Genomic DNA, 26,686 nt, shown 5'->3' with positions numbered 1-26,686 from the left:
ATGGTATGTGGTATTGTCTTGATGAGAATATGTCCTTCAACGTAACGAGCCGTGTTATAAATTCACTTTTCACATCAAATAATTATACATGTCATATTAGGCTAGCTTATATTGAAGATAACAGTCGTGAAAGTTTTCTCAATGTGTATTTATTGTAGAATGATAACTTTCATTCTTTAAAACAAATGAGTACTTTTATTTTTCCAGAGGCCTTGTCGCGATTTGCAATGTGATGTGTTCTCCTCCAAAATGACGCATTTTTACGTTGAGGGTCAGAATCAGCCTATCAATACAACCATTGAAGCTTTCTTCCTCTCTGTAAGTACCTAGTCTATACCGGAACAACCAGAAGCGTTTTATTTTTGGCTGTAAGTAACTAGTCTATACCTTAATATAACAGCAATTGACACTTTCGTCCTGGCCGTCAGTACCTCGTTTCTTTCTTGCATAACAACCATATACACTTTCTTGCTGTTTGTAACTACCTTGTCTTTTCCAGTTCAATTTTGACCAAATATGATTCGGTGGTTGAACTAGTAATCTTCAAAGAAAAGGGAAACACTTTGCGTCAAAACGACCTCCAAGTTTCAATAAGGTGTTTTGTATAGGCAAGAATGTTTGTTTGTTAATGGAATTTTATCATCAAAAACTGCAAATGTGTTGTACATTTAATGGGAGCAATTACAATATTTAGCAATATAACACAAACAATTTTTTTGGCAGAGGAGCATGTATGATGTGCCCAATCATGGGACAAATACTGACGAATTTGTTCCCATCAGACTGACAGTTGCCAGCGATACTCCATGGGTAGGTTACCTCATTCACATGTACATTTATTGTCACACTGTAGTAAAAATTAATATAAAAAATACTATACGCTATACCTCTGAAAGACGGGAGTTATTAATGGAATCTAAAGGTTAACGATACAGATTATTGCTCTAATTTGATACTAATTGGTGTCTTCGAGGTTCCTCATATTTCCTAACGTGTCAGCGTTGGGTAAAGAACTGCGTGCCTTGTGTGTTTGTACTACATTGATTCTCGGTTTGCCGCATTGAACCTTGGTATACTTGATCACCTCCAAGTTATTAGTATATGTGTATCAGGCATAGTTATCTTGCGATGCTTTACATTTGTATACGCCCGTAAAATTTGACGGAAGTATTATGGTATGGGGTTGTCCGTCCGTCCGGCGTAAACTTTTGTTTGTCCGGCAATCTTCTCCTACATTTTTCGACTGATCTCTTTGAAACTAGGTATACATTATGATCATGATATGAAGTTGTGTCTCCCCTAAAAGAATTTTGATTTGACGATTTTTCCAAAAGTTATCGCCCATTGTTCATTTCAGTACTTGATTTTTTTGTCCGGAGATCTTCTCCTACATTTTTTGACAGATTTCTTTGAAACATAGTAGGCTAAATAATCATGAAATGAAGTTGTGTCTCCCTTAAAAGAACTTTGATTCGACGATTTTTGCAAAAGTTATTGCCCTTTGTTCATTTCAGTATTTGATTTTTTGTCCGGATATTTTCTTCTACATTTACATGATGCAGATCTTATTTCAATGTAAGAAAGTGTATAACACTATATGGCATTCGACGGGCGTGTATTGTTCCAGCTCGCGGTACTCTTGTTTACTTTCCGTCTGTGCAAGCGTAATAAATCCTCGCCTTTCTGACGTGCCAATGATTTGAATGTATCTTAAGCATCGCACGGTTTGTAATTTTTATTATATATTTTATATGCTTAACATGACTCATAATAATTAACCTATGTATGATAGGTGTATATATTTTTTAATGAGTGTGTCATATCAGTGATGACAGTCAGGTATGGACGTGCTTGTTAAGATCATTACTAATGAATATTGAAATATTTATAGTACTATTATTAATAGATGTAACGTCAAATGCTCTTTGCCATAACATCTAGGTGTCAATGTACTGGAACATGCATTTATGTTTAGGGTCACAAGACTAAAAGATTATTTAAAATCGCATGACAATACACTAGCTACTAATTTTGATTAAATTATGCAATTATGTATTTGTTATTTCTTTTTAATACTACATGTCAAATTACCAATAACGTTTCTGATCATTTGAAAGACTTTGCGGTCAAAACACATTTGAAAATATGTAGAAGCATTATACACACACTTAAGCAATGGATGTTTTAGCAAATGTTGTTATGGTCCTATAACACACTTAGATATTCATGAAAAACTTAAGAAAGCACGACAGGGCTTTATGTGAGTTTGTCAGCAATATAAATGTGTGTTATAGGGCTATAATAACATTTGCTAAGATATTCATTATATACATTTACATTTTGATAGAGTAGTTACGCTTGATTTAGTTATTTCGAACCGTTATTTGAACAGGAAGTTAAGTGTTGACATCAACGAAATTGATGACGTCACAAGAGATTGATGACGTAACAATAGCAAATGTTGTCAACATTTGCCTTCTCAATGCATTGCAATTGAGCAACTGTAAATATATTGGTATAACTGATTGCAATAACAGAACTCATTTTATCCTTACAGGCTGATTTCTACCGAGTTTACAACATTATAGACTTTGACAATCAACATGCAGACCTCTCCTCATACCAAATCTCATCCTGTTATCCACCCGAATCTAAATTTCAATTCAACATCCGCTTCCCAGGTGCGTATTTAAAATACAATGCTTAAAATCAAGTTATATGTTAGAAAATCAACATTAGTTACCATTCCTTTGGATGTATATGAATATTAAATTCTAACAAAGATTACTTCCAAAGTATGTAGTTATTGAATATTGAAAAGTTTTTAAACCTGTTTCCATGTAGATATTGCATATTAAAATGAGCGATAGTTTGGATGCAATGAATAAGATGAACCGGTTTGATTGGTCAATACCACCAGTGTACTTATTTATTATTAACAATACAATATGTATATACCATTTCTTTGAGATTGCATATTGCAGAGACTTGTAATTTTGAGGTACAGGGTATCGTTTAGGGCACTTTTAACAACGTTAAAGTTGCTGTGTTTGTCAAATGTTGAAATAAAAAGGGCATTGATCAGTAGATTAGACGAACGTGATTATATTTCAATGTTATACTGGCTTATCTAGTCCATTAAAGACAAACGGTAAGCACATCACAGTAACTGGTTCAGGCCGCGTAAAGATATCAGTTTTAATTTATAAAATTTTGCTTTTATTTTTTAACTTTTAATATTGATCATTTATATCTTTTCTGCAGCTTTATATAACCAGGATACAGCCGATATATTTAAACTGAAGACACGGTTACTCATGGCAGAGAAAATGAGTGTTTCGCCTATACGGGTCCAAGATGTCTTTGTCGAACGCGACGTAGGTGACGTGTTTCTATTTGCCACATTGCTGGACCGGACTCCAGCTACAGGTAAGAAGTGAACATAATGACTCCTCTTAATGGGCTTATATTAATACAGGCTTAATTCAACATTCCCACTATATTTCTAGGAAAAACCAAAGGGCTAAACCAGGAGAAAGAGAGTAAAATTGATATTTGACGTTTTCCACAACTTTATCCAATAAACCGAAAACGAACAAATTTTATTTCTGTTTTTTATTTATACTTTGGGAAACGGCGTATAGCCTGATATTAGCAAATATTATATACTAAATTCACAAACGTTCTATCTAACTACTATTTCAACTATAAAGTCATACATTAAAGGTGTTGATGCACCTTCAACGGCGAAAATACAGCACGTGATTTCTATATACCAGAAACTGCTTGCCGTAGTTGACTTTTCGGCTTCCGTAATTAGCCCAAATTGATCGCTACAAAGTATATAAGTACACTGATTACTGAGTATTTCCATTGTGAAGTGCGATAAAGACTTTTGTAAGTTTGAATTTAACTTGTGAAGAGAGAATCTATCTCACTGAGGGATTAATTTTACGCTTGGTGAACATGAATGTTATAGGGGACAGTTACTAGGCATATGGTACAATTTCAATGAAAACCAGACGAAATTTGATTTTTTTTTTTTTTTAAATTTTGATTTTTAAAAGAAAAAAAGGAACGAAAGGTTAATTAATTTTGTATTATATACACTCTGGACACTAGCAACCAGTTGCAAAATGGATAACCTACCATAAAGTAACGTAACCAAATTATCGTTAATAGTGCTGGTATGCAATACAGTCCAAAACGTGGGGAGGAAACATTGTAATACCTATGAATAATTCCAGGATTTACATTTCAGCTCAGTTCACATACATTACTGGGCGGGAGATTGAGAAACACGACGATATGGTGATTCCCAAAACTACCTCTCCTATGGAGTGTGCTGACTTCTGTGTGGACCTGAAAAATATCACGTGTAATAGTTTCGATTTCTGTCCTATGGACAGTGGCTCATGTCGTCTCAGCCGCAGCCATATTGGTGACGGGACAGCAGTACTCATCCAGAGTCCTTGCTCTCATTACTCAAGTAAGGACTCACCAGAGACTCTGCTCTTTATACTCAAATGATATTTGTCCATCAATATTCCAATATCGTCCATCAAACCCACCCACAATTCCTGATACATTTGCTTCTATGTGCGTCAGTGTGCCTGTACTGAAGAAGATGAAAGAAATCAACAAAAGGCTTGAAATCAACTGTTAACCCACAAGGTGTTATGATATGTTATATAGGATTGTTACAGAAACAGATCATTTGATTCCACTTCTTTTGTTAAACACGTCTAAAATCCTTGTTTCTATTTCTCAAAAGAAACTCGTTATATGATCCACTCACAATATTAAGAAGTAAATCGAATTGAGGTGATGTGATCCTTTCATGTCAGTAAGACATGTCGCAAATCGTACTTCAACAACTATTTAAAACAAAATTGAAAGTGTTATACCAAAAATTCAAAATTGATAACATAACACTAGTCTCTGTATTTTCTCAATTAAGAAAACATATATTCCAGGAAATGTGAATGCCCCACGTCGACCTGAGGTAACTATACTGGATGCATATGCTGCCCTCCGCATTGCTGTTTACAACCAGGAATTGATGTTTCAGGTAGAAGAGGATAATAGTCAGGTAGGACACTTAATAAAATATGATAGTAAGCGTGTATCTGATTAGAGAGTATAGTTGATTTCGTTATGTTGACTTAATAGACACATCGTTAAAACGTTGCGAAACGTTTACCTTTTTGCAAGAAAGTTGTATTTCGTTTATTGGGTTACATATTATCGTCCCGTCTTGGTCACTGTATCAATTTACAATTCATGTTGTAGAGACTGGGATGAATAAATATTCGTGATTTTAACGACATTTTCAATTTTGAATGAATTGAAACGTCTTCAATTATGTTTACTGTCTTTTTGAAGATGGTTGAATACGAGGCCGTGGATACACAGGTCATACAAGGTGAGTATTGAACCCTTTATATCAATAATATCTACCATTGTATGTCCCTTAAAGCCTCAGTTTAACGTCCGAAGTTTTATATCAATAACATATTAACATTATTTAACTGAAAACTTAGCTCTTTTATCAAGTTACAAAGACCAAAGTCCTTCAATTTTGATGGATTGTTTTTTTAAATAACAAGAAATTTATTAATTACGTAGATGGTATTCACTCTCCTGAACTTTAAATCAAGGGTAATACCCACTCTTCTACCACTGACTTACAACACGACCAAAAGGGACGGCTTACTAGTAAGCTGTATAAGAGTGACGATTTTGATTTTCCAACCGTAACATCTTCCTTTCTTGATAGTACTATTCCTGCTTTGCCTATCTTTGATGTTTGTTGCAGATATATTCACGAGTTTGCTCCGAAAAACACAATTTCATTATATATGCTGACGAACGTACAATACAGGAATCGAATGATGCTGTATGAGGAATGTTATGGGAAAGTTGAAGTCGCCATCATGATTCATTTGGGCGTTGGGAATGTTCATTTCGTTATTATGCTAATTTGTGTTCTTTTGGGTTTTGTTGCATCAACTGTCTTCATCAACTTTGAGTTTTGTTGACACTTTGGTATTCTCTGTTTTTACTTAAGGGCTGATCACCCCTGTAGCAATGCCCAAGCTATCGGGTCAGTTCTCCTACAGCCAGGAAGTCACAATACCAAGCATAGCCGAGGTATACAGTTCCAAGGTAAGTTGAATTTAACAAGAATGTCTCCATTGTTATTCTTGTTTCAATGTATGCAAGCATAAACCAAAATTACATCATAGACATATGCTCTTATGAAGAGTATTTGATAGTAGCATTATGAAAATCTCGAATTTCAATAAGCAAAATATACGCTGTTAGACGTGTGCATTTCGTTCCAATTTGAATTCTTAAATCTTTGTCTTTCTCTTAGACAAAAATGTGAATATAGTCAAGGGTATGGAAGTTATATACATTTTTGAAAATAAACGAAATTTGCGTTGACGTTTCGGGAGGATTAGGGAGAAGGTATAATCAACACAGGGTGGCTTGAACTTGAGAAATCAAGAAGTCGTATATGTGATAGTTGCAGTAACATTTTTTTATTATTAAGAAATTGATTTACTGTGGTGTATGTAAGGACAATTGAAGGTGTGAAAAGCTGCTATCGATTGTAGTTTTGTTTGATTCATAAGACATAAAATAACAACAAATAGTTAATGTTTGGTTCTTCTCCAAATTATTCAATATTTCAAGGTAAAAGATTATTTTTTAGCATTATGTATTAATGTTTTAACTTTTTTATTTGATAAATCTGACTTTGAAGACCGAGAACGTTCTTTTAGGTGTACCAAACCCGACCAAATATAAACAGGAATTAATTGGACGATTTCTAATTGTAATCAAAGACCTCCGAATTAAAACAGTCGACTAAATCTTTGCAGGTTTGGTACGATTCCTCTTACAAATTTGTACGATATGATTACCATCAATCCTACAAGCCAACACCGCCGTTTTACTCCACCAACCCGATGACACTCATACATGACTTCAACACAGGTCCGTATCACAGTTTAAGCTTTAGGTAGCAGTGCATAGTAGTGACAGTGGCCATGAGTGATATTTTTGTATAATGAATAGCCCCTGTAATATTACATTTCTCAAAATGTTAACAAAAATCAGCACTAAAATTGGTATATACATGATGAAGTGGACTACGTGGGCACACCAAAAGCTAGCTTTTCATGAAGTCTATTTTTGTACTCTGCGTAAATGAATTGGAAAATCCACCGGATTACCTATGCTAAAACTTGAGTATTTCTCTTACCGAGTAGGTAATATTAACTACTTGAAAAAATCATACTTCTCAAAAATATATATCAAAAATGCAGTTTATAAATATATATTTGTTAGTAGGTGTGTTTCGCAGGATGATTCCACTATCCATGTTTATCTGAGACATGCCCTTTATTTTAGGCCATTTTTACTGTACATTGCTACCTTATAACCTATGTGGCCTTCATCACAGAGTTTCACAAAACTGTACCGTAGATCCCATTCATTCTTTCAATACCAATTTTTCACCACTAGCTTTGCCAATACTTTAGGGTTTTGCAAGAATGTATACTGCTCCAATTTATACTTTTATATCAAACATTTTAGCATTATTAGAGGTTTGGCAAAATAACACAAGGATTTACAAGAATGTACCATGTCTCCCATTCTCCCTTTAATACAAGCATCTGAACCCCATATTGCAGGTGTGGAGTACTGAGGCTCCTATTTACTCCTTTTCACCACTTTGCAGGTGTGGCCTATACTATTGATAGGGACTTTGAGAACTGTACCGTGGCACCCATTGGATCCGCCGGTATTGACAGTGAAGTAGATCCAAAGGTCGCCCTGAAAAATGGAGCGTATGTTGTGCAGATGAAGAGCCCACTTGAATTTTTCCATATATCTAATAACTACAAATTTATCGGACAGGTAATTGAGTGAGTCAGGTGTAATCTATATTGAATAATCATTAATCTTTTTGAGATAAGTATTTTTAATTGTTCACATGTATTAAAGTGCATGTACTTGGCTGAGGTAAGCTCTGTTGTCAATTTTCCAGGCTGCATGTTTTAAACGACGATTTATAAATTTTGTCGTACATTTAATAGCATGTATATATTTATACTATTCCGAGGGAAGTTTATTGTAAAATATACGCTAACAGATTCCGAAGAACAGTATGATCATATGGTAATGACTGAAATTGATGTAAGTAAACCAAACATTTTTTTCTCCAGAAATCTATTCGAGGCCAACTTTGTAGTGGTTACGAAATCCTCGTTCAGAACTTCGGTATGCCAGGACTGTCTTTTACCAACAACACAGCTCTCATCAGGTACTTCTTCCTCGAGGTAAATATCAGCAAGGCTTCCCTATTTCTGAAATGGAAATTTTGTATTAGAAATGTTCAGCAGGAAATGTTAATCCCAATATCAGTTTCACACTAAGAGAAATAATATCACTCTATGTAAAAATATCAGAAGCCCGTTAACAATACACTCTAGCAAATCCTATGATTTGCGAATAAGTTTTAAATGTCTCAAATACGACGAAAACAATGCGGTTACATTGTATGTCTCAGAAGATGAATGTAACAAAAAAATATGGATCCCTATAAAATTTGGAAATTAATACAGTATGCCAATACATGATTTTTACTGCGCCATACAGCTGATTCTAGAACCCATCGCTGAAGCTAGGTGTCAAAAAGGGTGGAATAACTCAAAAAGAATTTCAAATTAATAATCAATTAAGTATGTTTGTTATGAACCGTGCTAAATGTGGTGATAAATGTTACGGTAACCCTCGGTGACTACGATGTTAATTTACAATAGGGTGTAACTTATTTAGTCGTTTGTTAATGGTTCAGCTAGTGCAAATTTCCGTTAAGCTCAACCGTTGAGCACTAGGATAGAAATTTGTATTACATTGCATTTATAAATACATTGTTATATCATATCTTATATTTTTCAAATTTTGGTCTTCTTGGTGTGTAAAGCAATCATGTTTTCAAAACTTCGATTTTGAAGTTTCAACGAAGTATGATTGGCAAAGCACAACTGAGTACGAGACTCAGAATCGCCTTAGAGTATCAAAAAACAATAATTTGAAAAGCATAAGGGACTAAACTGCCTTTTAGTTGCAACAACATGAGTATGGTTGTAATTAGCTTAACACTAATATTATTAAACGTGTGTAGCCCTCTGCAACCACACTATGATTGAAGTTACCAAAATTTACTTCTAACCATGTGTAAGTCTCACATATAACAAATCATAGTATCGTGAATGTGTCTCCAATCGAAATAAAACATTTCCGGCCAGTCATCACGGATATTTATGATATATGTCATAATGCAATTGACGTTTTAATAACCGGAAGTAAATATTACTGCTCTGTAATGATGTGGAAATAGATGGTCTTAACTTGAAAAAGCACCGTTTATCCGTAGGGTGGCTGGACGGAAGTGCCAGAGGATTCCAGGGATCTGACGTTTTCTCAACCTGTCCGCATGGAGATGACAATAATGCAGGTAAAAACTCGTGTGTATAATAAGACCAATGTAATAGAGATCTCCATGATGCATTACTTGTAGCAGGTTAATTGCAGTCAGAAGTATCTCTTAAATATATAATACTGTATTATTAAATTGGGATTATAGCATGCAACATAAAACAAAGATAACTACTGAAGAATCTCAGGGCTACGTAGAATAACAAACACATTTAGATGTTTTTCGTGTAACTACATCAAAATTTCGAGTAAGTCGAGATTTCAAGATAACTCGAAATTTTGACTAACTCGAGACTTCGACTTAATATCTTTTTCTACGTGGTCCTAATGCTCTTCTGTACATATCCGCACATATATATTTACTATCAGGCTGGTTTAAGATACGTGTTTACTAGGGGTTGTGAAGGGGGGTTCAGGGAGTCCCCCCCCCCCTCCCCCCTGGACATCATTTAGAGATTTGCGGATTCAGAGAGTTCGTTTGAATATTGTTGATTGTAATGAGAACTAAGAACACAGCTGAGAATGCTACATTTTGTTCTCATATAAAATCACTTGTACTCGTCAAAAAAATACTTGTGCTCAAAAAAAAAATGTGATTTCATTAACAATAATGATAAAAAAATGTCATTCATAAGAGATATTCAATTATCATTCATTTATCGCCAACGATATCAGCAGAACAATGTTAATAAAAATCCAGTGATATTATGATAAAAAAATATATCCTCATCTGCATGTACCCGGGAAAGTTAAATAAGACTAGTCAACTGTTAACTTTCCTGTCTAGTATAAGGGATTGAACTAGACAAGACGCGTTTTGATGTCGGTTCACAGAGAGTATATTTACTAGTGGATAGAAGGTATTGGACCAGGAAACAAAGCTCTGAACAAAACTCTTATAAATAGAGTCCGGAGTTTAATTTGAAAAGTTGAAGGAATTAAAGACCAAAATATTTGTTCGGTCCATGATCCTCATCCTGTTTCAAAAGTAATATGTGCACGTGAAAGATGTGGACATTTACAGATTATTTAGCATGGGTGTTACACCAAGATCACACCAGTTATTCTAGGTTGCGTCAAGGTCATTAGTGTTGAATTAAGATAAAGTCAAATGAAATCGACGTTATACTAGTAGATGATTTACCGGGAACGTATATTCACGCTTGTTACTCGTTTTCAAAGCCGCGGGTATTATGTCTACTTAAACCCTATCAAAACTACAATTGATAATTTACGTGAGTCCCTAATTTATATCCAGTATATATATGTACAACCTTGGTTTACATCAAGTTTGAGTTTTACTACGATGAATTGTATGGTTTATGGTTTTTTTCTCTTCACAGCAAAGTCTATTTATTGCATATGACTTCTTTGACTTTGAGGAAGTGTCACACCCAGATCTTTCTGTCTTTGATATCAGAAAATGTTTCAGTGAAGCCAATCAACGCCATTTTCAAATTCAATTTCCTGGTCAGTTCGTCTTATGACTAGTAACTCACCTTCAGAATCATATCTTCACCAAGCACATTTACACTATAGCATCTAAATCACTGCAGCGTCGCATTGCTTTCCTCCAGTCCTCCATTTATCATCCAAGACACCAAGAACAAACTTTCTTTGATTTTTTCCAGTACTCCAGTTATCTATCTTCCAAACACTAAAGCTTTGCATTGGTTTCCTCAGAGCGACCATGTTTGATATATATTACCACAGCCTTGCATTGGTCTCCTATCCTGCAGTGCATAGTGACTGAACATTGTCTGCACTGCACTGCTTCTTGTCGGTCTCTCCGTACTTCTCATTGCTGAATTATTATTGTAAATATTTTTAAATCAATCATATTTAACAATTATACACAAAGTATACAAATAGTAGGTAGTGAATTCATCTGTATTTAACACAGTTTTCTCCAGGTTACCGTTTATGTCCTTGGCCTATTCCATGAAACTTTGCACGCACTTTCTCACCATAGACTTGTGCATTTTTGTGCAAATAGACTTAGATTGATAAATTTATTTTACAAAAATGTTTTAATTCGTTTTTATAAATGAGCTTGGCAAGTTGTAGCCATTGTAATCAAAACGAACAAGTCAGTATAATTTATAACACTATATGTTCAGAATTGCTGCTGAAATAAAGTTCATTTGTTAATCTTAGTCGCACGGCTCTCTGTTTAAACTCGTAACACGACTTTTGGGGTTGTGAATGCTCACAACTATCTTTATTAAAGGCCCGTTTGTCACTAAACATACGGTTAAAGAGAAATAAACTAAATGGCCTAGCTCTAGAAATGGACTTGAAATAATTTGTCATTTCGAATAATGCGGTTTTGTAACAAAAGAAATTTACATAAGATAAAATCAGTCAATTATTTTTATGCGGAACTGTTCATTAATGCCTTTTTACAGATGAAGCAAAATTCCCCATGTATCATTTTAATTACTGATTTTAAGTTTAATGTATCCAAGAATACTCTTCATGATCTGGTGTGCTGTGTTGTAGGTAAATTCCATCCATTCTTGGATATCTACAGCAAAATATTCCAGCTGATGTCCCAGATAAAAATGTCTGAGTGCACCAATGCATCCGTCATCCGTTTCCAGGGAACACAGGTGGATTATGATGACGACAATATCTACGTCACAAGCACTCTCCTCGGCAGGAACCCTTTCCTGGGTAAACAAGAAGTGACTAGGGATGGAGGGTTAAACAGTTATTTGAGTATTTGATTGACCTTCACGTCATTTATTCTTGTCATTACCGGCCAAGGACGAAAACAAAATTACTTACCCTTGTATTGTTCTAGGTATCATATATCTGTCGTCCTAGTAGATCTAACTCTACCGTTAGAATTTTATCAAATGTGTCATTACCTCGTTGTAGTAGATCACTACAAAACGGACTGATAAAAGTGTAATTACCAGTAGCTGACATCATTTTTTTTTTTTTTTATTATAGATGATTTCACGTTGGTGCCGGGAACATTCTCACCCCACAAGTCTGATGCCAATTTCCCTAATATCGGTACGGTGAAAAGCTGCGCTGACCTCTGTAGCTCTCTCAGCAGCTTCCCTTGCAATAGTTTTGACTACTGCCCCCAGGCCAACTATTGTTTCCTCAACAAAAATCATAGTCAGGACGGAGCGAAGGTCAACGTCAGAACAGTCTGTTATCACTATTCAAGTAAGTAATTCTTCATATCACTTCGACAGTAAGTTATACTTCATAATACTGCAATCACTTCTACTGTGAGCAATACTTTTCAAACTGTCATCACGTTTCCAGTTAGTAATTCTACGCATTATTGCCATCCCTACTATCCCCTAAAGTAACTCAAATGTAGTTATTTTAGCGGACTCCATTTTTAGGGTATGATCACATTGGTGAATTGGCACACTCATAATATATGCAATTGAAAACTGTATTCAGAAACTTCAATCTTAATTAAGTGCAATATTTAAACCATGAAAAAGAAAGCGCTAAAATTAGGGTACCGCTTAAATATGTACGTTTACGGTTATACTTCACCCCAATACGCCATTACGTTATACTTCACAATGCTATCATCGTTACTCTAGTTTGTATGTTTTAATACTGTCAACAATACTCCAGTAAATTGTACTTTGCATACGTATGTTATCACATGTTATACACATGTACTTCACAATTTCACATGGTAGTGCTGCTTTAGTAATACATTCATTATCACTGCTCCACGTTGTCAAGAGTTGACTTACTTGGTAAATGGATTTTCATTCTATTCCGAAATAACTCGTTGGTAGAGTTGTATGATCGATAGACATTTACCCAATTCATATATATATTATATGTATGTGCATTAAATGGCCTTATACATGTTCACATTGCAACTTTGATGTTGTAGAAACTGTCCAGGCCAGTACGGTTTCTATTCCTAGCATACAGCAAGCTTACACCAGACTAAAGAACGTTGTTTACTCAGGGAAGTTTAACGTCACCATCCCCAATGGTGAAATGGTAACGGTAAACCAGTCATATTCTCACACAAATACGTTACCTTAGGCACCATATCACCTACAACATTATAAATGTCTATCACTATATATCAAATTAAAGGCCATAGTACAAACTTTATCATTGAGCAGTAATATAGTTACGATATTTACTCGATATTGAAAATAGAATTGTCTTATCTGGTTCTAATTTAATGTAAACTATCTAATGGACATATGAAAATATAAACAACTGTATGTACGAATTAATAATTAAATATGTATATCAGGACAAATGTACGAATGGTAGTTTGCCTATTTTGAATATAAAAATGCACATTGTTTGTGGCAAACTACTTCATGATTAATTCTTTCAATGTCTTCACTTTTACCTGAGCGCTGACCTATTTTTTTTTTTTTTTTGCTAGGCCAAAATATTTTCTGCGTCTTCAATCCGTGACGACATTGTACGGCCTAATGGTCAACAACAAACAGGTAACATCATCACTTGTTGATATGTTTGATACTTAATTTTCATTTCTTATTCTTTTAATCAGATTTATAAAGCAGAGCAGGGGAGGTTGGCTAACTGTATTTGACCAATAGTTGAAACACAATAATAAGCTACTTAATTCAAAACACCCTGTTTTTCACTAATTGAATTGAAGTTCAAAACCATGCGATTTTTTTCTTACCAAAAGTGACTGAATGAACATATCAATATTGACAAGGAAGGCTTGAATTCTGTAAAAATTACACTTTTTTTGTAACAAAAAGGGAAACATTGTATAAAGAGTAACAAAATGGTGGTAAGAATTGTTTTGTCGTTTTGATCAGAGATCGTTAGAACTTAACATAGATTTATCAAATCAACAAAGGATATATTTTTGACAAGAAAATAAGGATGTTACTGCCTTCAAATCTATTATTTGAGAGCCGAAAACGGAAGATCGTATTCTATTTAAATAATAAGAATGTTTCGCTGTTTCATAAAACAGGGAAAGCTTGAAAGTAATGTTAATCCTAAAGGTCCCTTGCGATGTAGGCAGTTTTAATGTTGTGTAGGTGCAAATGCAAAGAGTTAATCGTAAACTTATCAATTATCATTTCCCAAGATAAATTTAGAAAAATGTCAACCCGGTTTTGCATGTAAGAATTTGTCTTCAAACGAGAGTATGACATATATTCATATTTTCAAACAATTAAAGTGCATGAAAAAACCATTTGACCTACTTTCAACTATTTTCCCTTATCTTATTTTCATTGTAACATTTTATCAAAACAAATGTTATAGTCTAGTAGTCCAAAACTATGCAATTGTTGAAAAGTTTGTTGCTATTCATGTCATTTCTTTCTATAAATTTATTTATTTCATTTTCTTTTATACATTTATTTATATTACATTTAAAAGCACATCATTGCTGAGTCGTTCCACGTAAAAGAAAAGGCCCGTGGTTTAAAATATGTAAAATTAATTTATTTAAAGGACGGATCCTCAGTAGATTCCATCAGATGAAGAACAGCATTCTGTCGGGATCAGGTGACGGTCAAGAGACTCGGTTGGCCGTGGACGACTGTGCTGCAGCGTGTCTCGGGGAGGATTTATTCGACTGTCAGTCATTTAGCTACTGTTATAACTCGGAGACCTGCTTACTTAGTGCCACACATCCTGACGAAAACCTCCAACAAGTCAAGTACAGTTCTGCCTGTGATCTCTTTTCACGTACGTACACAAGGGATACACATTACTTAATACGAAAAGGTTTTCGACGCAGTATATCCTTTTGCTTGTTTTGCCTTCTTTCAATTTCAAATTTATCGTGACAGTGAATATTAAGACATGGCAAACAATATAGAGTAATGAAGTGTGAAGGGCGAAATTAACATCAGGCATAAATGTATTTACCGGTTAAGGGCGACATTTTCCTGTTATACAATATCGATGGCATTGCCATTTTTCAACAGTTTTTAGAATTCAGCATTCGTCCTTATATAAACAAAATATTAAGAGAAAGATCTAGTTTTAATACAGTATCAGATGTGCTTAATTACTGTAAGTTGTCAATTGGGTGGAATTTCTTTCAGGTCAGTATTTAGACAATTATGACGAGTTACCAGGAATGGTGTTTAAAATGACAGCCACAAACGCGCTAACTGTTAAAACGAACAACTTGTGTGCCCAGAGATGTACTACGAGTCTATTGTGTAAGTCATTTGACTATTGTGCCAGCTCCAAGTCATGTTTACTGAGAAGAAAACACACACTGGATGTCCCCGACTCTTTCCTCACGACATCGCCTCAATGTAACCACTACTCGAGTGAGTAAATACATATCACAATGTATTAACGTTAATTGCAGCCTTAAACCAGAGATCGTTGATCAGTTCTTTTTTATTTCTCCTTAATATGCAGAAGTTTTTTTTTCTTAGTCTTATATAGATTTGGATCATTTAATTATATAAAACATTGTTAATTGTAAATTTATTGTGTGCTATATTTTTTCTGTGATTTGCTAGGTATTCACTTTTCATAAAAAAAAGTGTTTAACGGTCTAGTTGATATTTGTAAATCCCACATACCAGTAAGACTGCTCCCTTTCTCGGAAAGTATAACTAATGCTTTTAAGCTTTGAAACGATTCCTCGTAAAGTAGATATGTTTGTGTATGTAACTTCCCACTGTGGATATTTTTTCATGGCAGAGAAGTACTTATTTGATTTCAAGAAGAATGAAGGAAAGCAGATGAATTACGGCCCAGCTTTACTGTTCAGAGGGATATCGGTTGAACAATGTGCCAAGTCCTGTGTGGAAGAACAGTCCATAAACTGCCATAGTTTCGACTTCTGTAGCAACACAAGCACATGTATGCTTCATAACCCACAACCAAAGCAGGCTCCTCCAGGATCGGTAGTCGCCAGTGCCAACTGTAGTCTTTATACTAGTAAGTACTATAGAATCCATTCTGTATGTGTATAGAATTTACTCTAGTAATAGACTAATAGAGTAGTAATTTTAATTAAGATAAGTTTTAATCTAGTATGTTATATACTGTAAAATGAGACATATTCACCCAGTATTATTTTCTCTCTTTTCGCTCTGGAACGAGAGGGGAAATTCAACACAGATCGAACAATATTCTAAATTGTAATTTGACTTGACCAACATTTCTTGTTACTCCGTTGTCGATTTTTCATTGTACATCAAGTATCCCTATTAATCTAATTATATTTACATGTTTACAGGACGATTTTTCCCTGGAATGACACCTTCAAGTAATATGCCGACCATTCGACCTTACAATCCCGGTAATAACCCGGGTACAGGATGTGGTCAATCTGCTTCCAAGACTGACAGCTCCTCGTCTAATGCTAGCGCAGGTGAGTTTATGGTTTGTAAAAGAGCGTCTTCTGTTTAAGCGAGGGAGTAAAGTGTTGGTACAGGTGAGTCAAATGTTTAAACAGCTTAGGGTAGTGTTTATAAAGGTGAGTCTGGTGTTTGTACAGGTGAGCCTAACGTAGTGTTTTGAAAGCGATTCTAGTATTCTATTGTTGTACAGGTAAGTCTAGAATTGGAAAAGGTGAGTCTAGTGTTTGTACATGCGAGTTTAGTGTTAGTACAGATCGGTCTAGTGTTTTTACAGGTGAGTCTAGTGTTAGTACATATCGGACTAGTGTTTGTACATGTGAGTCTAGTGTAAGTACATGTGATTCTAGTGTTTATAAAGGTGAGTCTAGGGTTTTCAACAGGTATGTCTAGTGTTTGTTAAGGTGGGTCTCGTGTTTGCACAGGTGAGCCTTGTGTCTGTACAGGTGAGTGTAGTGTTTGTACAGGGGATTCTAGTGTTATACATGTGAGGTTAGTGTTAGCACAAGCTAGTCTAGTATTTTTAAAGGTGAGTCTAGTATTAGCACAGATGAGCATTTTCACAGCGAAATCTAGCATAAGTACGATGGTTCTACTGTTTGAATGATCAAATATTCAAACTTTGTTTCTATAACCGAGAAAAAGACAGTGCATTTAAGTATCTGCCACAAACCTTGTCAGTATATGTTGTGTTATAATGGTAAATTATATAATCTGGTATTATTTAAGATTTAAACCTTACGAAGGGAGACATTATTTCAAATAAATTTAAGTTTTATTCCAGAAATTTGTTAGTTACATGGATGCGATACTAATTTACAATATGCATGCTCACCTATTTTACAGGTGCGTTTGTGGGTGTGGCGTTCGGTGTGTTCCTCCCAGGACTGGTCCTTGGTGCTGTGATAGTGACACTATTTCGCAGCTACAGGGAAAAGAAAATTAAGAAAGATGAAATGAACGTGACTTTTGTCAAGGACGATCATGAACTAACATAAAAATCGAACGATATTAATACTACGATATTTTGAAACAAAATAAATGAAATATTCATGTTTTGAATCTTATAATATCTTACCTGTGAATATAACACCTATACTTCGAAAGAAATTATGGTTCTTTTTAGGGAAAACATTTACGTGTAAGCTAACCCCACTGATAAAGGTGATCAAATAATGCACTTATATTGGTATAAAAATAGTTTTAATGGTTAAAATGGTTCGCTTATCGTGTGTGAAAAAAAAAAGTTTTCCTTACAAGAAGGACATGAGATCTTATGTGTTCTTGCTTATCTTGTGTAGATATCATATGGCATATGTACTTATAACGAGGTTGCAAGATATCTCAGCTTACGTTGACATTAGCTGTTCTGGTGAAGATATTAATTCGTTATATTTGAGTGTTGTGAGATCTCTTTCTGTATACTTAGACTGTTTCATATATTTCCATTTTTCATTCATAGATCCATATTTTTTTAAAGTATTATATTCAAGCGTAGTTTCATTTTTTTGTATAAGAATTAAGTAAGCTTGTAACCCTATATAAAATNGGGGGGGAACAATTAACGTTCCTGCATGGTTTCTGTACTCTAACCAACTTTCTTGTAACATGGTAAAATCGTGTGACACGGTGAAAAAGTCAAGTGCTTACGCCAAAAACGAAATTCGACTTCAAGTCTCCCAAACATTCGCCCAAACCATTGACCAGGCGTGAGTTGTTATGAGTTAATCGCCGGAACAAGATGTTGGGCTTGAGCACAGAATCAGAGTTTGGGCACTTTGGGCACGAGAACGGTGTCATGAATACGAGCCCTGAACGTAATTATGATTTAACGAATCTGATAATTAAATCCAGTAAGAAAAATACATTTTCTTGTCCGCAGTTACTTTGAATGATTCATTGATCAAATACTCGTATAATTCTACATTGTCGTTCACTTTCATGGTACCATTTCTTTTCACCTTTGAAGAAAAAAAATGCTTAAATGATGTAACCAAAGCAGGCTTCTTTTTATTCTAAAGTGCAAAAATAGATTAATTAACTCACTGATTGTTGCTGTCGCCATGATGAACTATCTGATGTGAAACTTTCTACAATAGACTTAAATGTTTTGTCTGTTTTTAAGAATCCAAAATCATCATAAAACGGAATTACTTAAATGTCTGAAATACTCAAAGAAAACGTGCATCTCTACACGGACTTCGATGTTATTTTGTTGTTTTGAAATAAAGATGAATTCCTAAAGTTATTTTATATTGTTTAATTTGTTTATTATGTTTGTTTTTATTAATCCTTTTTTAATATGGACAATAGACTCATCTCCATCATAAGGATGCTGTATGCTGACTTCAATGTAAGAGTGATATGTGGATCAAGGCTAACAGAGGCGATCACACTGCGGACAGGGGTAAAACAGGGGTGTTTGCTTTCCCCGCTACTCTTCACATTTTGTATAGACTGGATAATGAAAGAGACCACCAGGAACACAAATAGAGGGATTAGTTGGACATTTGGAGAGATGCTGGAAGATCTAGATTTCGCAGACGATATCATGCTGCTGTCATCGATATCAAGATATACAAGGCAAAACCAACCACCTGGCTACAACAGCAAAACAGATAGGACTTAACATCAATGCCAGTCCAGGTCCGATAAATCCATTAAACATCGAGGAAATGAACGAATTTGTCTACCTAGGAAGCAAATCCCGGCAGATGGTAATTCTGATATTGATGTACAAGCTCGCATTTCAAAGGCCAGAGGAGCATTTTCATCACTCAGGAAAATTTGGAAGTCCACCAAGATCAGCACCAACACCAAATTGGTATGGCGCAGAATCCTGGAAGACAACAAGTGCTATTAACAACAAATTGAATGTCTTTCAAACTCGATGCGTCCGCGGAATTCTGGCCACAGACCATCTCAAACGAGGAGATGTATCAGAGGACAAATATCATTCCTCTTTCACAAGAAGTCAAGCGAAGGAGATGGAGGTGGATCGGACATGTCTCCAGAATGCACCCAGACTCCATCCCTAGGGTAGCAATGAGATGGAGGTAGATTGGACATGTCTCCAGAATGCACCCAGACTCCATCCCTAGGGTACCAATGAGATGGACACCACCAGGAAAAAGAAAGAGAGGGAGACCAAAGGAAACCTTGAAACGGTCTGTTGAGAAAGAGCTAAACGATAAAGACTGGACATGGGGACAAATACACCAGTGGTCCCAAGACAGTCAGAAATGGAAATATCTGGTGGTGGCCATATGTGCAACCCAGCACGAAGAGGACTAACTTATCTTAAAATATGCACATGATTGCTCTCTCATATTTTGGAAGTTGTTTATGTATAAAAAAAAAAAAAAAAAAATAGTAGAGAATGAGATAAGCTAACGATTTAACGAGTTAACTCAAATATTAGCGTAAAGAAAATATCAACAGAAACATGGGAGATATGAAAACAAAGAGTCACAGTAAAACAGGCAAATACCAGGTACTCATTCTTGTTAACATTTATCGGGACTGACGAGTCATTAACAGATAGTAACATAGTGCCAGTCGTTTAGCCGTTTGGTGCGATAAAACATTTATAGTTCCCTTAGTCCTTTGTAGAGACATACGATCTTGAAATTATTTTCTTCTGAGAAAATTCCTGATCCTTACCAGAATATTGACCATAACCTCGAAAGTGCTAAATTAGCCATTGCCTTCTTCTACACTTCTGTTGAAAATATAGAAGTTTTATTTTTGTTGAAATAGAAATATATGTCCGTGTGTTCGTTTTTTTGCTATGATCGGTCAAAGATACCAAGTTAACATAATATGTGATTTTAAGTGATGTTTTAGTTTTGACCATTTGCAGAACAATTTCATACAATGTCTTCCAAGTGTGTTATCATATATGTATGAATGTTTGCAGAATTGATGAAAATAGACTTTTCTTGTAACTTAAAGTAAAAGTAAAATTTCTTAATCTTATTTTTATATCTCAGAAAAACGATTTAAGTAACCCCTACCCCTTATTTTCTAATGAAAAATACTCATTATTTTCATCATGTTGAACATATTAAAGTTTTACAGCAACAAGAGGACCATGGGCCTTAACGGTCACCTGGGTCCTACAGTATTATTTTTTGGTGTGACCCCAAAAATAACAACACTTTGTCAAGAACGTAAGTTGATCATTCCTACCAAGTTTCAGTTAAATTGACCCAGTAGAACTTGCCTTTAAGTTTGAAATAGTTTTTTTTTAAATGGCCGGCCCTAGCGGCTATATTGCTTTTGTGATCGACCCGAAAAATAACAACACTTTGTCAGGACCATGAGATGATCATTCCTACCAAGTTTCAGTTAAATCGGCCCAGAAGAACTTGACTTAAGTTTGAAATATTTTTTTCCAAATGGCAGCCGTGGCGGCCATATTGGATTTCTGATCGACCCGAAAAATAACAACACTTGGTCAGGGAGTTGTCAGTAACATTCCCATGAAGTATAAATGAAATATCTTTGACAGTATTTCAGCTTAATTTGAAAATGTAAAATGTTAATGGACGACGACGGAAGAAGACAGATAGCAATTAATAGGTCACTAGAGCTAAAGCTCAGGTGACCTAAAAATAAACTTACTACTATTAAGGACTTCCCACCCTTCGTAATACACATGCTTTTCTTGTCGTATTTTCGTGTCGTCATTTCCGTATTGCGTATCGGGCATGCCATTACCGTAGCGTAAATTATAGTAACACCGGATAAACAATAGTACACATGCGCGACGATAATATGTCAACAGCCGATATCGAGACTTAACTTGGAAATGTGTAATCACACCTACTTCAGAAATAAAGCTTCTGATACAAAGACATTAATTAACTCATGGGAAGACACAGACATAAGATCAGACGACTTCAAGAAGGTCGTATATGAGGCGCATGGAATGCAGATCTAGACTTACGTGTTTTGTTTACCGACCTCACCTGCACGTATCACGTGCTAACAGTAGTTCGCAAGCTCTTGGTCGCTACGACTTTTGTTGTCGAGCGAATTACGCTCTGTCAGATAAATCGTTTCACAAATGCAATTACAATAACTCTGTGAAAATAGTAGTTTGTAAAATATCAAGATCCCTATAAATTGCAAGTGCATGTGAGTGCACGTGATAACTGCATACCATGCGATAGGCTATGGTTACCTATGTACCTGACATGTAAATATATCATGCGTAAGCGGGCTATGGAATGAAGTCCAAAATGTACATGATTGAGAGTCATTTTTTTCAATAAAAAGAACAGTAAATTGACAATTAAATATAGGAATTTAATTTATTTCCGTCGTTTTTGGTAAAAAGAAAAGAAAATAAGTGTCATTGTAAATTCTATCCCTCTGAACACTTCCGATTGTTTTCAAGGTAGACACCCTTTTTGTATGAAATTATGTGTCCTGTTTGCAGTTGGCTTGTATTTAGTCACTTTTATCGATACAATTTCAATAAAAAAACGCTTTTTGTAACATGTTGTAGATATTTTATGATAAATAAAATATGTGCAGTGTTGATAAGCAATGTTTCTTTTCATTATCTTATTGTTGTACTAGTTTTGAACAATGCCACACACTCAAAAAATGTGAAAGTGTTGAATTCGACCACAAATTCAATTTTTCGGTAAAAAAAAATCAAAAAAAATCCCAAGTTTATCGGAAAGCTTGGATTTTTCCTAAAATGATTTCTACATAGTGACATAAACATTATTTGAAACTCATTGAATTCTGCTGTCTTATTGCGAAAGGGTGGAGCCTCCTTAAAAATGGCGACACAATGACGATTTAAGTTATCAAACTAGTGTCAAAAAAGGTGAATTTTGGTCTTTCGTGAGGCGCAAGTAATACACATTTTCAAAATGGCCGCCAAATTGGTCATTTTTTACAATTTCGTATATTCTTATAATATTAGTCAGGTTTAATAGCTCCTGGGAGCTAATGTTAATGGAGGTAAAACTGCTTACTTTTATTTAAAAAATAAATAAATAAAAATTGTCTTAGTTTAAGGTTAAGATGGAGATTTTTTAATTTTTCGTTATTTATTCATACTTTACTTTACCAGTAAATGATAATAACAGTCAAAACGATTTTTTTCCACCGTCAATTAGTCTAGCGAATTATTAGTATCATGCTTCCTCTAACGCAGAAAATAGAGTTATTTCCCTTGATAGACTCACCTTCGCCATCTTTAGGTCAAGATCAACATGGCTCTGTTTCGGCAACTTTGGAAGGCGCCTGTTTTGGCGAGACAATGCAGCAGAGTGATTGCATCTGCGCCAACTAACAGAGGATATGCCGATATGCCATTCTCATTCGCCTCACCAAATGCTGTAAGCTTTTTAACCCGTTTTAAACGTTTGTCCTCTCGTCTGAATCAAGTCGCCGGTCAAGAACGTTACTGGCTGAGTACAGTAGTAACACCTTACGGGAAGTAGAGTACAACAGGCATATTCGGACTCATAGTTGAATAACACATGTGTCTGACTTTTAGATGATAATTTTATTCTTCAATAAGTACAATCTTCTTTATGGGACCAGTTTATGACCAGACTCAATTCGACTACAGAGAGTATCTGTGTGTTCAGACTTCTCAATTTTTTTTTACAGTAGGGAATGGGGTGAACGCATGAATGGTATGAGTACAAAATGCTATCCTTCAGTGATTAATTAAAAGTTAAGTTGGGGCCTTTATTCCCCCAGATAATTTTTGCTGTTTTTTCTCTCTCCAAAAATAAATTCCAAAAAATCACTTTATTTCCCAAAATCATGATTCAACAAGCACAGGGCCCTGTGGAAAGGAAGTAGAAAAGTCACTGGCCTTCCTTCTAAAATGTTAATAATAACAACTTGAGGCTCTTATTTACCGCTTTTTCACAACCTAGGTTGTCTCAAAGCAGTTCACAAATTCTTATCCGTGGTTATTGGGCCTTTCTAACTTTCTCAACAATTCCAGAACTGCCCAACCACTTACTCATTTACAGCTGAGTAGACTGGGACAAGCAGAGTATAGTGTCTTGTTGAAGAATACAACACAGTGCCACGACAGGACTCGAACCTGAGACACTTCGGGTCAGGAGCCTGACGTCCTTCCACTAGCTATAGATTACTGTGCCTCCTAATATTCTGATGTTTATCTCAAAAATATACACAATATGACATTATAATTTAACTGTGTCTTCAATGCTGACTGCAAGTTAAAAGCTTTTAATTGAGATAAAAAAATCTTAAAACCAGAAAAAAGTAAAACTTTTTTTTAAAATCTCAATTGAAAGTTTTTTACCTTAAGTTTTTTACCTTTCACTTTCAGCTTCAATGACTAACTGATTTTAATAAATGTGTTTTTCCCCAGATATATTACAATAGCCAAAATGTGAAACAAGTGGATGTGCCAGGCTTGAACGAAACATTTGGTATCCTACCCACTCATGTACCTTTGGTCACCGTCCTTCAGCCAGGAGTTATGTCAGTAATAGAAGAGTCTGGCACAACAAAAAAATTCTTTGGTAACTACATTCTTGTGTAATACATGTACAATACACAGGACAATTATATATTGTTTAGTTAGTATAGTTATTAATACAAATATTCATAAATTTGTAATTTTCTGGGTACTCGTTTGTTTTTTATAACCATTTTACGATTCTATTATAACATTTAACTTTCTTTTTTTTGTTTCATTGATTTTAAATAAGTCTTACTAAAAGCGTGAATCATTTGCCATTTACTTTATGTTTTGCGATCACATACTAAACATTCACAGCGTTCCTTTGCAAAAATTGAACTATAAAGTAACAATTGATGGATTTTCAGTGTGGACATCTTATAAGTATTACCTGGTGTTTCAATCATATTCTTCCATGCTGTCATATGTTACATTTATCATAAAGTCATCTAAATATGATATTTGCTACAATATTGCCATTTTTGCTGGTGATTACCCGAATCATAAGAATTAAATCCTGGTAGCTATTAACACATTCAAATATTAATAGAAGAGGTTGAACATTTTATAAACTTGTTTAACCTGTTGTCATTGCTTTCCAGTGAGCAGTGGGTCAGTCACAATTAACAAGGACTCAACAGTTCAAATTTTGGCTGAGGAGGCCTATCCTTTGGAGAATCTTGATAGTCAGGTAAGAATGCAGTGGCTTCTCCTTAGATTGGGATAGTGACAATAACACAACTAGCAATGTAGTGTTTTATATAATTCAAGCGAAACAATATTGAAATTTAGCATTCTGAACTGTTAAGGTTACATTTCAACAATGACAGCTTTTATATCACATATTGATTGCTAGAAAATGTTGGACTGTAACATTTCCAAGTCTGATAGGTATAATCCGCCCAAAATATTAAATTTTTAAAAGTAGATAAACCAGTCGCTTTTTGTAACAAAGATGCCCCTTGTATCTTGTTATATTTAACCAAGGGACATACTTTTTTCAAGACGGAGGGATGCCTGCTTACTGAATTGTTGTCACTTGTAGTCATCAAAAAGAGGAGTGATTTATAGGGATAAGTTGGTAGTGCTTGATTTGTAAAGATATATGTTTAGGGATATCATTGAGTCATGATTGATTCCATTGTAGAGAAGGTGTTTCTAAGTGGAAATAACTAGTACCTGATCCTTTTTTGTTTTATGACAGATAAAATATGTTTAAATCAAATTCCATTTTATATCCATTAGACAGAGCAGATTTTTTCATGGTAATATTATCAAGAATTATTAAAAAAAACAAGCACAGAGTTAAAAAAAAAATATACCACACCTTATAAATCTGGTGTCATAACTAGCTCATGTGTTATTTGTTTGTTCATCTTCAATATGAAATAAAGTCAGAGAAAACTCATTATATTTGATATCCATCTAGACCTGTGTTTCTTCCCAAATGATTTTGAAGAAGCTTGTGGAATATGACACTCGAGAATTAACTCACATTATTAAATATAATTAATATCACTTTCATGAATTGTTTCTTAATTTCATGTATGAATTTTTTGCTTCATTGTTTTTATTGTTTTAAGTTTTCCACTTTTTTATTTTCATAAAGGCCATAAAGGCTGGATTGGCTGAGGCTCAAAAGAACGCCCAAGCTGCATCAACAGAGAGAGGCAAAGTTGAGGCCCAGATTGCAGTGTCTTGTTACGAGGCCATGAGTAGGGCAGTAGATTCAGGACCCTAGATAAAGACTGAAGACTTTATAAATGTGTTTCGAGTGCTGACATTTGAACTACTACGACATCACACTATTTAATGGTACATCTGTAGTAAGTTTTATGACTGATTAATGTTGAATGTTTCTTGACATTTCAAAAATAAAATCTGTACAGTATTTTTTGTTTTGTTTTCTCTGTTATGTATTTGTGATGGATACTACTGAGCTTGTTCCCTGGTGAACTTCTCAGGTGCTGTGTCCAAACTTGCATCAACCTGACTGAAAATATAAGAAGCCTATCATAAATGGTGAAAGAGTTTTAATCTTTATCCTTCCTACATCTATGTCTATGTATTCTACGAAATGAAAAAGAAAAGAGTTTTCTGTGTAGAAAGCCTCTATTGTATGAAAGAGAAAAATAAGAAGAGTACATAAGAATGTAAACTTCAAATATAACGGCAGCAATTTCAGAGTTATGGTGCAAAAATGAGTAGTGTTTGCTTTAACATAAAACACCTGCATACTAAATGTGATAAAAAAATCAAACAATATCAAGAACAATTTAACCAATCGGAATCCTGGCTATGGCAGCCATTTTCTCCAGTAGGAAAACCAAGTTGTACCAGTGCTTGCAATGCCATTATAAAT

At 34.8% G+C, this 26,686-nt stretch overlaps 2 protein-coding genes across 3 annotated transcripts in view; both read left to right on the top strand.

Moving 5' to 3' along the window:
- The window catches only part of LOC110443619, a 30,278-nt gene extending 11,886 nt beyond the window's left edge, over positions 1 to 18,392 (top strand). The window contains exons 10-31 of one of the 2 annotated variants that reach the window (XM_021487953.1): positions 208 to 318; positions 724 to 810; positions 2,558 to 2,681; positions 3,265 to 3,429; positions 4,262 to 4,489; positions 4,977 to 5,092; positions 5,386 to 5,425; positions 6,071 to 6,168; positions 6,891 to 7,005; positions 7,754 to 7,932; positions 8,241 to 8,354; positions 9,455 to 9,535; positions 10,860 to 10,986; positions 12,019 to 12,192; positions 12,475 to 12,699; positions 13,400 to 13,512; positions 13,916 to 13,982; positions 14,974 to 15,210; positions 15,573 to 15,806; positions 16,189 to 16,428; positions 16,730 to 16,864; positions 17,697 to 18,392. In XM_021487953.1, the coding sequence (XP_021343628.1) occupies positions 208 to 318; positions 724 to 810; positions 2,558 to 2,681; positions 3,265 to 3,429; positions 4,262 to 4,489; positions 4,977 to 5,092; positions 5,386 to 5,425; positions 6,071 to 6,168; positions 6,891 to 7,005; positions 7,754 to 7,932; positions 8,241 to 8,354; positions 9,455 to 9,535; positions 10,860 to 10,986; positions 12,019 to 12,192; positions 12,475 to 12,699; positions 13,400 to 13,512; positions 13,916 to 13,982; positions 14,974 to 15,210; positions 15,573 to 15,806; positions 16,189 to 16,428; positions 16,730 to 16,864; positions 17,697 to 17,848 (3,162 nt within the window). In that variant the 3' untranslated portion in view covers positions 17,849 to 18,392. Of the gene's footprint in view, positions 1 to 207; positions 319 to 723; positions 811 to 2,557; positions 2,682 to 3,264; positions 3,430 to 4,261; positions 4,490 to 4,976; positions 5,093 to 5,385; positions 5,426 to 6,070; positions 6,169 to 6,890; positions 7,006 to 7,753; positions 7,933 to 8,240; positions 8,355 to 9,454; positions 9,536 to 10,859; positions 10,987 to 12,018; positions 12,193 to 12,474; positions 12,700 to 13,399; positions 13,519 to 13,915; positions 13,983 to 14,973; positions 15,211 to 15,572; positions 15,807 to 16,188; positions 16,429 to 16,729; positions 16,865 to 17,696 lie in introns of both variants that reach the window. The other variant, XM_021487952.1, reaches the window with a different exon arrangement.
- A 4,642-nt stretch (positions 18,393 to 23,034) lies between these two features.
- LOC110443582 (ATP synthase subunit delta, mitochondrial-like) lies at positions 23,035 to 26,215 on the top strand. Its single transcript, XM_021487873.1, has 4 exons — positions 23,035 to 23,212; positions 24,232 to 24,385; positions 24,927 to 25,015; positions 25,934 to 26,215. The coding sequence occupies exons 1-4, from the start codon at positions 23,087 to 23,089 to the stop codon at positions 26,063 to 26,065; spliced, it is 501 nt and encodes a 166-aa protein (XP_021343548.1). The 5' UTR covers positions 23,035 to 23,086; the 3' UTR covers positions 26,066 to 26,215.
- The last annotated feature ends 471 nt before the right edge of the window (positions 26,216 to 26,686 follow it).

Source organism: Mizuhopecten yessoensis, unplaced genomic scaffold (assembly GCF_002113885.1).
Source record: "Mizuhopecten yessoensis strain PY_sf001 unplaced genomic scaffold, ASM211388v2 scaffold716353, whole genome shotgun sequence".
NCBI classification, from domain to species: Eukaryota; Metazoa; Mollusca; class Bivalvia; order Pectinida; family Pectinidae; genus Mizuhopecten; species Mizuhopecten yessoensis.
This window is presented reverse-complemented; position numbering and strand designations above follow the sequence as displayed.

What these genes read in the sequence shown, in the direction of transcription:
- LOC110443582 (XM_021487873.1), top strand. Translation starts at nt 23,087, where the DNA reads ATGGCTCTGTTTCGGCAACTTTGGAAGGCGCCTGTTTTGGCGAGACAA. An exon ending in CATTCGCCTCACCAAATGCT is followed by an intron (nt 23,213 to 24,231) that starts GTAAGCTTTTTA and finishes GTTTTTCCCCAG; the next exon opens with ATATATTACAATAGCCAAAA. An exon ending in TGGAGAATCTTGATAGTCAG is followed by an intron (nt 25,016 to 25,933) that starts GTAAGAATGCAG and finishes ATTTTCATAAAG; the next exon opens with GCCATAAAGGCTGGATTGGC.